This window comes from Atta colombica, unplaced genomic scaffold (assembly GCF_001594045.1).
Source record: "Atta colombica isolate Treedump-2 unplaced genomic scaffold, Acol1.0 scaffold205, whole genome shotgun sequence".
NCBI lineage: Eukaryota > Metazoa > Arthropoda > Insecta > Hymenoptera > Formicidae > Atta > Atta colombica.
In genome coordinates this window covers 2,365,941-2,380,125 of record NW_017259300.1, presented here as the reverse complement: position 1 = coordinate 2,380,125, position 14,185 = coordinate 2,365,941, and the positions used below count along the sequence as shown (strand labels likewise).

Here is a 14,185-nt window from a genome sequence, read left to right as displayed (position 1 = left end):
ATATAAAATAAATATATTATAATATATTGTTCTAAAAAATATATTGTTATAAAAAATATTATTTCAAAAATTAGTTAAAGTTAATTTAGTTATTTTAATCGATTACATCTTTTTTGGCGACGAAGAAAATTCGCATGCGACCATTAGATTTTTTTTTTAGCTTAGTGTGAAATTCATTCACTCGCATCGATGCTTCTTCAACGGTGATCAGTTTACCGAAGTGTGTCGAAGTATTGATTTTTCAGCGAGAGTCTCCGTAAGCTTCCTCGAAATCTTTCACCGGCAAAAAATATTCATTACGATCAGCTTATGCGGCATCGCGCGGCATATGAATTTTATAACGACGCTGAGTGATCGATTGAAAAGTTTAAAATTCCCGATAGTTGAATAATCGGGTCGAGTCAAAATTAACCGAACCTTGACACATCGATTACTCCCTTGGGAGAAAGCCTGAAAGTTCTCGTGACTTTTAGTTTCCTTCTTTTTATAACAGTCGAAATGACTTCATCGCGTCATTTCAGTTTCACCTTCTTTATTATTAATACATATTGCGAAATACATTTCAACGACACGCAATTGCACTTAAAACATAATCAATCTTATATATAATATAAGATAGAAAAGATTTTCAAATCCAATGCTATTATTTTTCTATCTTATAAAATAAGATTGATATAGGAGAACAATCATATTTATTATTAACAAAGGAATACTTTACTTAAATGGAAAATTCTTAAATTTAGAATAAAGTGAGATACTTGGACACATCAAATATTATGTATCAAATATTATGGCATCAGCATCGCACGTTATAACATCATAAAAATTTGTTCTAAACATAAGAATATAAAAACACTTAAATTTATATTTGTTTTGTTTCAAGACAATAAGTTAAGCTCATATTTAATTCAAGGAAGGAAAATCAGAGTTATTGATTTAATCTTATATTATTTTATTTTTGCTGCATAAAGTTGCAAAAAGGTTAATGCGTCAAGAATATTTTTTATTTCTATTAAAAATCCTTTTTAAGAGGGTGATTACGATTGTTTATAGGGCTACGAGGAAGAGCGATCTGGTTATGCCGGATCAGGCACGGGCGGTGGCGCGAGAACTCGGTGTGTGCTATTATGAGACAAGCGTTTTCACTTATTACGGTGTGAACGAGGTGTTCGAAAATTCGATACGTGCCGCCTTAATCGCACGTCGTCAGCAACGTTTCTGGATGACGAACTTGAAAAGGGTGCAAAGACCTTTGTTACAGGTAACAAATGATGCATACAAACGATTTTATGACTTGTCTTTCAAATAGAAATAAAGAAGAACTTTCGTTCTCATAATCTTTGATATTGTTCCTGAATAAATATAAAATTAAGATCATGTGTTTAAAAAAAAAAAGATGGATGCTACAATGTTGGATGATGCTTGAGTATGTTGTCTTCCAGTAAATACCAACTAAAGTAACATAAATCAATATTATAATTTCATACTTAACAATATAATCGTACGCATGATATATATTATATTTATATATTATATTTATATTGCTGAAGATGAAATTATAATATTGATGCTATTCTACTGTATTTACTGGGTTCCTTTTTGCAGGTGTTGAGCTGTTAATAAGATATGATGATTTTACTTGATAGGCACCATTCTGTCCACCAAAACCTGTACCGCCGAAGGTATGCTTGGCTGCAAGTACCTATGAGGAGAACATGAAGAGCCTGTGGACGAGGCCGATTCACACGGACGTTACCCTGATAGCGAGTAACTGCACGTTCTCGGTTCATCGGTGCTTACTCGCCGCTGCTTCGCCAGCGTTTCACCGGCTTTTCTCGATGGAACTCGCTCAAGAACTAACGCCGCGCAGCTCCAGCGAGTCCAGCATGGTATATGCCAGCTCTATCAGGTTCGGAGGTAGTAACAGGATAACACAATAACACATGTTTCCCTTATTGTCTCGTCAAGGTGAGCACTTTCGGCGAGGCCACCGTCGGTGACTTCAACGACGATACCGAGTGCCTAATTCGTATCGATCAAAGCAAACCCGCAAAGTGAGTTAATCCTTCCTCGTATGTTTATTCCTGCGTCGATTAACCCTTTATTTGGCAAGCCGCAGTTAACACGTGATGGAACATGTCTAATCTTGCGGATGTTGTTAACTAACATGCGTTAACATAAGTTGAGTGTCGCTTAGGCTTGATACTAATAAAAGGGCATGCAGTTAAAACGCTTCGATCATGCATTATCCAACACACTGACATAGCTTGAGGATGATTATTGCCAAATAAAGAGTTAGATGCAGTTCCCCCTTAGTCTTTGCACGGTCTTTAAATATCGGCACATTCGACTTTACGTAGCGACGGAACAGAGTTTGCAATATGTTTTAAAAAAAGAATTTATATGTTTTAATGTGTCCCGATTAACCCTGCACAAACGAGTTCCGAACCTTGCAGAGTCTGGGAGCAACTTAAGCGACGATCGAGTTTTCAAGTACTGCCGACGATGGATAATCAGAGAAAAAGCAACAGCGCGACGAGGGAGCTGAATCATCCTGCCTTCCAAAATATTCGTATATGTCTGGTGAGAGATTTTAACATTGTCCATGGGCGTATATAAAGAGAGAGCAAGGGGAGTACTTGTCCCTCTCCTTTTAAATTTTGGCAAAGAGAACCGATTAAAATAATTTTTATAATGAAAAGTTAACTCTTATTGCTTAATTCATGGTTCACGTATTCATAAGAACGTTCGCTGAAGATCCTCGAAAGCTGACTTTATTAACCATTCGTTGTCACTGTGAGATTAAATAGATCCATAATTCGAATTTCTACATTATATTGTATAATGAGATTTCATGAAACATTTGTCGAAAGTTTGAAGATTCTTCTATCGGAGACTATTCAAGTATGTCTTTTATAAAAATTTAATACCAATTTTTAATACTGGTCAATTTATTACTGAAAAACAGTAATTAATTACTTATTTGAAGTACTAAAAAAAGTATTGGGAGTACAAATTAGTTCGATCCGTTTCCCTAAAGATAGCTCCAGCTGTTGTGAATGGTCATAGTGACAGCTGATTTTGGCGGTTTCAGAGAGATTAAACATTTGCTAATAATATTCAGTTTATATCGCTTTGAGTTTCATACAAAAACCTTGATTTTTACTATGTTTGAAATGTCGAATTTTATTCGACCATTTTATTTAACCAAGCAGCATTTGCGGGAGATTTTAATTTTCTATTTTAATTGGAAGAAAAGTGCGGCTGAAGCCCATCGAATGCTTGTCGAAGTTTATGGTGACATTGCTCCAACACATGATAAATCATGTAGAGAATGATTTCGACGTTTCAAGGATGGAGATTTCAGCATTGAAGACAAGCCTCGCTTTGGATAGACAAAAAAATTCGAAGACAAAGAATTAGAGGCATTACTCGAAGAAGATCAGAGTCAAACGCAAGAGGAGCTTGCAGAATCATTGAGGGTAACTCAACAAGCCATTTCTGTACGATTGAAAACCATAGGAATGATTCAAAAACAAGGAAATTGGATGCCTTATGAACTGAAACCGAGAGACATTGAAAGGCGATTTTTCACTTGCGAACAGCTGATTCAAAGACAACAGAGAAAAGGTTTTTTTGCATCGGATTGGAGAGGAGAAATGGATATTCTACGACAACCCTAAGAAGAAAAAATATTACGCTAAGCTCGGTTAATCATTGCCATTGACCTCAACATCAACACCACGGCCAAACATTCATAATTCGAAGATCATGCTCTGTATCTGGTGGGATCAAAAGGGTCTTGTTGCTTACTATGAGCTGCTGAAACCTGGCGATTCCATTACGGGCGATCGGTATCGGCTACAATTGATTTGTTTGAGCCGTGCATTGCGAGAAAAACGGCCGAAATGCGAGCAAAGACATGATAAAATTATTTTTCTTCATGACAACGCTCGGCCTCATGTCGCTAAAGTCATAAAAAAATATTTGGAAACGCTCAAATGGGATGTTTTATCGCACTCGCCGTATTCTCCGGACATTGCTCCTTCTAATTACTGGTTGTTCCGGAGGATGTAGCAAGTCACCGGTTCATTTCTTTCGCAGAAATCGAAAATTCGCTCCAAAATTGGATCGCCTCCAAAGAATCATTTTTTCGAGATGGAATTCGAAAATGTCTGAGAGATGGGAAAAAGTAGTAGGTAGCGATGGACAATACTTTAATTGATCTGTTCATTCATTTTATTTTGAAATAAATGCACAAAAAACGGATCGAACTAATTTGTATTCCCAATACTAAACAATAATGATTTTAATACATAGAATAAATAATTAGTCTTTCAGTATTAATTAATATTAGATTTCTATAAGGAGCGTCAATTTAGTATAATGTATAGTAACTTTGAAGAGGATCATTTTCGATCATTATTTTGACTTTTCTGAGGTGAAACAACAAAGAATTAATATAAGTATATTTTAGTAAGTTTTGTGTAAAGAAAAATTTTTTTGTTTCCCTTCCAACTGAAATTCTTGATGTATCCATAACATGTCGCACAAGGACTCGCCATCGTTCCGGGTGATTACTTATCGTCAAACGCTTTACAGACTGAAAATGCGAATGGTGTGCAGCAGCCCATGACTGTGATCACGCTGTCGAAGCTGATCACGCCGCAGGCGATGCAGCAATGCTTGCAATTCATTTACACGGGCAGCCTGGACAAACGGTATCACGATCTACAAGTACGTTGGGTCGGTAGAAATTATAAGAGAAAAGGTATATTCGAGAATGTAAGCAGACACCCTCTTTGTTTATCCGCCGCGAAAATAACGCGCGTAAATAAGCGAACGGAAATAGGCGCGGTATAATCTCCGGGCAAAGAGAAAACGAACGAGGAGCGAGTTATCTCGGAGATTTATACGAAATACAAACTCAATCGAATAAATATACTCTCCGGTTTGACTTCTTTTGCGGTTGCGCAAGCTCTATCGCCTTTATATTAGGTACAATTTTAGCAACGTTTACATTAAATTTACGTAAATTATACAATTTGAGAAAACATGATTGAGAAATCGCGAATGCTACTGACGTATCACGTCTGATAAGAGATACGGTGTGTACTTGTATGATCTCTTAAGAGCGTGAGCTAAACTCGCAATTGTTTGCAGAATATACAAAGTAACTAACGCGGCTCTATTCTTTCAGACAGCTCCTATCGGGCTTCTACTGGTTAGTACCAAAAGCGAAATGCGTTTGGAAATTTGGCAGTCGCATTAATACATACGTACACGTTTACATGCGCACGCACGCACGCACATAGTAGGCTCATCTAGCTGATCTGTTTCGACTTTTGAAGATTTAATTGCGTGATCATATCATACGAGCATGTGCCTTTCTATTACGATTAATTACGAGGCAAACTCGACGCATTTCCAAAAACTAATCTTTCAATTGAATAATTGAAATAAAAATTAATCAAATATTAAGAATGAGACATAAAAATATCAGAAAGCTGAGAGATTGTTAAAGCTAATGCTAAAAAAATTGTTTACGTGTCTTGAAGACACGTTTAACTATCTTATATCATAATTATTTAATACCGCATAATTTGGCAATACCGATCTTTAACGTTTAGCTGATAGGCCATGCTCACATTAAGCTTATAGCGAATCATCGCTTCCGTAGTATCGTGCGATCATCACGAGCGGGGGGATCCTCGAGGAATCGACGCACGGTCGACTTCGGTCGAGGAGGTGCCGTGCATGGATACGCTTCCAATTGTTCTCACCGACATTCTAGAATCATTGCCTAGTAGGATAGGTCCTCTAGCGATTCGGAAGCGATCAGATCTCGTGTCTTTCTTTTTTTTCTAATCTAATCGATCATTTTACGTCATTGGAAGTCGCGATGATGCATCGACATGATGTTTCGGTTGCTCTTGCCTACAGGAAATCAGGCAAGCAGCCGAATTTCTCGAGTTGCCGCAATTACTCATGGTCCTCGGTAGCATACAGACGCGGGAGCAGTTCGTCAATAGCGATCTCAATAATCGGTACAAGCAAGTGGTTAGACAACGGCTGGAAGATATCTGCCTAGAGCAAGGTGGTATATATTGTTTGCGATTAAAAAGGTGAAGTAATGCGAGTTTTTGACTAAGAAACGTGATACACTTAGGTCTCTTCGCTGATGTGATGTTTGAGCTAGATGATGGCAGCGTACCGGCCCATAAAGCGATTCTCACTGCCCGATGCGACGTAATGAAAGCCATGTTTTCTGGCGATTTTCGCGAAAGCAGCGCAAAAGTCGTAAGTAAAATATAATAATTGCAACTATCATAACTGATCGTAATTTCATGCGTAATTGATTAAATATGAATTATAAAATTACTCTACAATGAAAAAATTTTCATAACATCTTATAATTTTAAAAACTTTTTATATATTAAATTTATTAGAAGATTTCTAAAAAGCTCCTTCAGATTTTATAAATTATTTTGGAAATTATAGGATAGAAGAAATCTTAGTATATATATTTCGGAATTTATATATGAATATAAAGAAAAAATGCTCTGTAGAAAGATTTGCAGGTTCAATGCTATTATTTTTTGATTTATCAAAAAATAAAATCAATATAGAGACAATTCTATTTATTGTTATTTTACTCTTAAATGAAAAATTCTTAAAGTTCTTAAAAGGCTAAGATAATCTTAGACATTGTTTCGTGTAAAACATTGGCACTAACATTGTACGTTATAATATCGGAAAAAGATTTTTATTCTAAACATATTAAAATATATAAACGTATAAATTTATATTTGTCATTTTTGTCTCAAGACTTAAGTCAATCTTATTTAATTCGAGGAAAGAAAATCGAAATTATCCATCTAATCTTAATATTATTTTATTTTTATATTGTATAAAGTTGCGATAAGATTAGGTACATTAAAAATATTTTAGATCAAAAAATCTTTCTGAGGTGCAGAATTTTTCAGAATTTTTGTGTTTCAATTTGTATAAAAAAATTGAAAAAACTCTTTAAAAAATCAAAATACATATTATACATATACAAGTTCTTAAAAAAAATATAATGAATTTAAAAATAAAATTTTACCAAAGTAATTTTAAAGAACTCGAATAAATTAGACATAATGTTTAATCACACACGTAATAAATACGAATCATACCGCAACGACAGATAGTCTTTCCTGGGGTTCGGGAGTATACATTCCACAAGTTACTCTGCTATCTTTACACGGACGAAGTGCCAGCGATCTCTTCGGTCAGATGCCTGAATCTATTGGAACTAGCCAACAGACTCTGCCTTCAACGATTGGTCAACTTAGTCGAGAGCAGAGTGATTGAAGATCTTGAACGGCTTTCGCAAAATGAGGGGAACGACGCTGTGGAAAACTGCCTGAGGCTGTTGGAGCCATGCAAAGTCAGTTTCCTTCACGTGTTTTACATCAATTAAGACGCGATAATAGCAGTAGAGCGGTACCCATTTAACGCTCAGTTATGATTTTCAGCTGCATAATGCCGATCAGCTGGCCGATTGGTGCATGAATCATCTCTGCGTTAACTATAATAAGCTGTGCAAAATGTCACCTCGTAGTGTGCGACTGCTTCATCCAGAGAACCAGGAGTATTTGAACGAGCACCGATGGCCGCCGGTTTGGTACGCATTACGGTGATCTTACAATTCTTTCTACTATTTGATTTCAATAGAAAAAAACTTTTTCCCTTATAACTTTTTTTTACAATATATGTCATGCTATTAACATTTATTTTTATCTAAGTAAATTTCTATATAAGTAAATAATGTAATTTTCATATAATAATAAATTCCGTCTATCAATCCGAATAAATTAAATATCGATATAATAAATTCAATCAAGATTGCTACGTTTAGTTCTTTAATACATGTATATTGATAATTTTGATACTATGACAATTTATCTCTAATAGGTACTTGAAGGATTACGATTACTATCAAAAGTGTTTAGCGGAGCAGGTACGCGAAAACAAGCCGACGTTGAAGCGGAATCGCAATCAGTCCGGTTGTCTGTGTTTCTCGGGCTCGAGTAAAACCAGACGGGAGGGTAACACCGGTAACGGTGGAGGCACAAAATCGACAACGTCGAACGAGACACCGGCAGATCGGCCACTTTTCGACGCCTCGACCGAATCCGGCGAGCAAGCTGTATGACAGGAACCAAGCGGCCTCAGCCGCTCCGTCAGATTCATCCTGGTCCTACCTGTGCTCATGGTCTTCATATGCACTATTTTTACCATTTTGATACTGCTACAGATTTATACTTAAGCGGACTGCAAGACACCAAAGAGACTACGCGTAAACGCACGAAACACACACCTAAATATATGTATATGTACATATATTTATTTATATATATAATATTACCATATATGTGTAATATTGTATACATATAAATAAATGTATATATGTATAAATTATATTTATTATATGTGTAAATAAAATTACAATATATGTATGTGTAATATATACATATAATATACATATAGTATATATGTATATGTATATATATATATATATATATATATATAAATAGAAATACACATTATATATACATATAAGTAAATAAAAAACACACACACATACACGTACCATGAAAAACAAGCAATCCAATAATCGCGACGAAAGCCGATTTAGGGTTAGCTAGGGGATGCATTCGATTTTAACTCGTCGAGATCGAGTCTTGAATCCTACTCCCTATCTTATGATTTCTCTTTTTTCTAACGGAATCATCATTCTTCGCGCCGTGCATTTTTAAGAAGCTCGATTCCGCCAATCCATACATCGAGTTGGTCGCGAGTATCCGTGAACGTTTCCATGATTTTTTTTGTACGTGGACCTGCGGATTTTTCGCGATGCAACTCACATATTTCTATCTTCCGCAAATAAAACAAAAACTTCGTGTTTTGAAGGGAGACTTTGTACTTTCTCTATTTGCGCGTTGATATCCCGGAATGTATATACATTCAGAAACAAAATGGTGTGGATGCCAATACGAATAAAGATTAATTCACTTTTGTTTAATTCATATTTTTCCTTATCAAAATAACGATTGGTGCGAATAAACATATCCATAAACAATCATTTCACGTATGTACAAACATCTCAAAAAAAATGGCAATCTATAAGAAGTAGAAAAGATAAACTGAATAGAAAATGTATTCTTTTTTTGTTGTATATCAAAAAAGAAAAATATATGTATACGTAATAATTAAAGTCAACTATTCCTATTCTATTTTAGTCATAGAATTTTAAAAATACTTCCATATAAAAAATATAAAGTCATATCAAGACGCTAGATAAAGGATATGAAGAATAATGAATGTGAAGGAACTAGTTAAAGTAGTAATTAGGAATGCTTAGAGTTAACGAATTGTATATGATAATCTTGTATATGCGTACATTTGTCAACATTTAATGTCTTTCCACATATATAACAAGGATCGTTGGTTAGTGAAGAAATCAATTATAAGCTTGAGCGTCCACACTTCATTGTCTCTGATTGTATGTACGCGACTTTCGCGAATATAACGCAATGCGCTTGCATCATGCAAGTATCGCCACTTTCGCCGATGTAAAGTTTTGTTGTTAAAGAACACGGCGACGTGTATTTTAGGTCCCCATTCTGTAATATTTTAACAACAGTGTTGGTGTTATTACATTGTCCTTGCACAGCTTTTTTACTATGTATATATTATATTCTCTAAAACTTTTAAAGTGAATTTCATTCTGAAGAGTGCAATCTGTTAGAGATTGAAAATTGAACCACTCTTTTTTAAGACTCAATGTCATTCTTTAGAATAATATTCTCCTCCAAAGAATTAGAGAGTAAAATTCTGCGCAACGATAATGTAACGATATTATTGAATTACAGAATAGGAGGCATAGAGCATCGATCACGGTATGATTGTCGTTTCGGTATGATTCTTTTGCGTTCCCTCCGTGGACCAGCGATTATTACGACAATCATCCGCGATCCATTAATGATTGCGATAATTATTACGCGTACGTAATATTTCAAAAGCGACACGTAGGAAAAATGAAATTCCGATATTGGGCTTTAAACGAAAAATACGCGCGATGTCTGTTTAAATTAAGAGAAACGGAACGCACGCGTAAGATAGTCGTTCTGTTGTCGATGCGTGTTAGACTGAAGAAACGAGCAATAGCTTTAGTTAGTAGCGCAGCTAATAAACGGTGCAAACGCAAACTCATCAAAGTCAATCACGTTCTTCCACGTTTCAGTAATTCGCGTTGTTTGAACTTCTCAGAATCTTCTTATTTTTCTTTTTAATACCCGAATATATATTTATCCCGTTTTGAGTGCAAAAATTTTTGGAAATTTCAAACAACGTGAATAAAGCATAGTCTATTGTTGCTATTTATTAATTATTACTATACTGAAAGAAAGTCTGGTAATAACTACCAAATGTATTTTATTTAGCGGATTGGAATACAATATTTAGTAAAAGTTACCAAATATAATAATAATAATTAGAAAAGTAGATTTAGAAAAATAAAATTGTGTAGCATTTAGTTAGTTTCGGTTATATTAATCGAATATTTGATTAAGTGTCATCTAGAATTGATATTATCAGGCTAGATTGATTACCAGGCTTTTTTCAATATGTCAATAGGACAGGGAGTTATCAGAAGATACACTAATGTTTCACGGCAATCAATGGCAATTAGCCAAAGTGCTGTCTTGTACACAAACGGCGGAACGTGATAGACTTTGAAAAGATCGATTCTTCGTTATTTTTCGGTATAATAGTGTTGGGCATTTACGGATATACTTAGGTAAAACGACACATTTTGAGATGCATTGGCCACTTAAGAGATATTCATTTTTACAGAATATATTCGATGAGAGTCTTGTAATTATAACATTGAATTATTTTATGATTTTGTTCATATTTTCTCTCATGCGTCAGAGAAATCAAATTTAATTCCAGTCAATGTAATATACTAAAAAGTAGTGATTAATTATTTATTTTGATTAAATATTAAAAAGCGCTATTGTTAAATATTAAAAGGGCTATTGTTTAGCGCTTAAATTATTAATTACTATCAAAATTTAATACATTCCAATAAATTTCTGTAAGGGCTTAAGACGTGAGCAAAACTCGTAAATTGAACTTTATGTTAAAAGTAAGCAGAAATATAAAGCTATCGACGCCTTTTATCACATGAAGAAATTCATGGCATTTAATTCAAGAGAAAATATGCGGAGAATGTAAACGAAGACTCTCGTTAAATAGAAAACTTACGAGAATGCAAATGGTCAATATAAATCACATAGTGGTCAATAAGCGTAAGTAGCACTTACACATAATGTATGTAGAATACTGAAACTGTCACCTTATAGATAGCGACGACTAAATTAATGTAAGGAAGGACGGAGACATGGAATATTTCTTAAATGTAATTTGAAAGTCATTGTAAAGTTGTCCAGAGAACATCTCGATTTATTACGATATTCTTTGGTTTTTTAAATGTCTCCGTGTTGTCCGAACGATAGTTTAATTATATACGTAAAGTGATAGTTTAGATATTCTACACCGTGATTACTCACTTGTTTACTCGAAGACGCCCAAGACTGCTAGGTACGTAGCCGTTTAAAAGATACGCGACGCAAGTGTGCCGCGCCGTATAAGTTTGAGCAAATTTGTACTCTTTACGAAGAAAGTGCGGCGATAAGTTCTGTCTCTCCTTCATTCCATCCATACGATCTGTAATAAATGAGATCACTATTTCCTTTTCTAAATTTCACATAGAACTCACACCACTTGCAATGACAACTCGCAATTACACGCATTGGATTACTATAATTTTATTTGTTTTCGCGAAGAGAGGGAATTGATCAACGCTAAATATCGCCGCAGTCGCATCAACATATCGATTATGATAATGAGTTACTGCTGCGACGACGCTATCATCATTGTCATCGCGGCAGCGACGAAATTCTATCATACAAATAGAGAGAGAGAGAGAGAGAGAGAGAGAGAGAGAGAGAGAGAGAGAGAGAGAGAGAGAGAGAGGAAGAGAAAATAGGAGAGAAAGAAAAAGAGATGATTATGTTTGTAAGGAATGTGTACTAATTTTTTAGGGATAAGGCAAAGCTTCCTATTTTCTCGCCCACGAAAGGCATCCGCGTTTCGGCCGGCAATGTTTTATCTGAAAATTATTTTATTGACTTTATATACACATTATTATAATACGAAATCTCACATTGAAATACCATACGTATAAATTATTTCAAGTAAAATTAGATTCTGATTTTGTTGTTCATTAATCTAGTTGAATTAATGAAATGATAAATCGAGAAAGAGAGAGGGAGAGAGAGAGAGAGAGAGAGAGAGAGAGAGAGGAGCGGGAGAAGGTGAGAGATAAATTTGAATTTCTTCATATGCTTTTCAAGGAGTATTTTATAAAAATGATTCTTGCGCACATTCGAAGAAAATGTAATCCTGTCCGGCCGTAACGATCGGATTAGCGTAATAGTGATACTACTATTAATTACTAACAATATTAACGATAGTCATAACATGTAATAATAATTGTAAGCTAATCGATGTTAAGGTATTATCATTAATAATTTGATACTCGTTAGCTCCGATCGTTCGCGTAATCATCTTTTCAATTCATTGCTCGCTATCGTTTCTTGACGAAAATAAAAAACAAAGTATAACTTGAATGTAAGGGAAGAAGTAACACAAGCATAAACGAAACTTCTTGTGAAAACACAACGAAACGTAAAAAAACGTAAATATCTCTTATTACATTTGACTTATGCTCTGATATTTATTTTTCTCAGGAGTGAACAAAATAGCAAAAGGATAAATGAATTATGTTTGCCTTACAAAAGAAAGATGAAACAAAATGCGAAACAGGTATTAAAAGAAAATGCGAGAAAAGGGGGATAGGAGCCCAGATAGCACAGAATCCGAAAAAAATTCTTTTTTTAGTTTTCAATTTATGAATGAATTCTTATTTCATTTAAATTTTATCCTAAAAGTTTTCCTAAGAATCCCAAAAGATTTCATTTTTATATCACCAATTGTGAGTTTTTTATCAGATTTAAAAGGTTTTTTTCTATTTCTTAATTTTGTATAAGAATAAATTATACTTTGATTTTTAGGCAAATTAAATATTATTTTTATTTACTTTATTAATTATTTTTATTAAATATAATTAAAGGTAATATAAACAAATATGCATATAAATATATTTGTATAGGTGTATTTTAGAATTCTTCTTGAATTTATTTTGAACAGATTACATAAATTTATAAATTTATAAAGAACTTAAGCAGATGAATATAATTATACTTTTCAAGTTCAAAGGAATCAATTGTGCTACATGGGAAGCTTAGGGACATAACACACAAAATAAATTAGAAACACGAGAAAGTAATTTCTCACAATTAGTGAGCCAAGTTTCTTGAATTTTATCAAATGTTTGCTACAAAAATTTTGTCAAAAACAAATTTTATCAAAAGTTTGCTACAAAAACTTTGTCAAATTTAATGCAAATTCTGTTACCCAAGCAGAATAACAAGTCATGATATCAAAATGATTCCAAAATGGTCATTAAAAATCATTTTTAATTCCGATTCATTTTAATGTCATTTTGATATTATCGTGACTTGTTGTTCTGCTTGAATATATTCAATGATATTAATAAATTGATAGTAGATATACAATAAAATTTGCTGAAAACGAATTGTCAGCCAAAACATGCAAAGTTTTGTTGACTACCTCACAGCAAATTGACGGTAAACACTGACCTTTACTTAATTTGTGCTGACAATTTGTTTTCATTATTATGTCAACAAGCTTTATCAGGAAAACACAAGCTTAATACAGATATAGTTGATGTCAATTTGCTGAAATGTTTGATCGAATTTGCTAGCAATTTGTAAGCAATTGCTAACATTTTGCTAACTGGATTTCTGAAGGTTCTGAAGATACAATAAAGGGGGCTTTTCGTTTCCAATTCATTTCAATTCATTACAATTCTACGTGGAGACCGATAGGCATTTCGTCGCTGCACACGCATTCGCAACAAGTCGTGCTACTGCCCGATTTATAACAGAATTATGTTTAAGCGAGAAGAGACGTGGAGGAGTAGGAAACA

General features: G+C 34.2%; 1 protein-coding gene across 5 annotated transcripts in view; it reads left to right on the top strand.

Moving 5' to 3' along the window:
• LOC108687365 (rho-related BTB domain-containing protein 1) overlaps positions 1-8,359 on the top strand; it is a 25,344-nt gene extending 16,985 nt beyond the window's left edge. For all 5 annotated transcript variants that reach the window (XM_018193078.1, XM_018193075.1, XM_018193077.1 and 2 more), the window contains exons 5-14: positions 1,054-1,261; positions 1,647-1,889; positions 1,969-2,054; positions 2,457-2,583; positions 4,603-4,737; positions 5,944-6,097; positions 6,170-6,300; positions 7,190-7,432; positions 7,521-7,669; positions 7,960-8,359. In XM_018193078.1, the coding sequence (XP_018048567.1) occupies positions 1,054-1,261; positions 1,647-1,889; positions 1,969-2,054; positions 2,457-2,583; positions 4,603-4,737; positions 5,944-6,097; positions 6,170-6,300; positions 7,190-7,432; positions 7,521-7,669; positions 7,960-8,200 (1,717 nt within the window). In that variant the 3' untranslated portion in view covers positions 8,201-8,359. The remainder of the gene's footprint in view (positions 1-1,053; positions 1,262-1,646; positions 1,890-1,968; positions 2,055-2,456; positions 2,584-4,602; positions 4,738-5,943; positions 6,098-6,169; positions 6,301-7,189; positions 7,433-7,520; positions 7,670-7,959) is intronic.
• Positions 8,360-14,185: the final 5,826 nt, after the last annotated feature.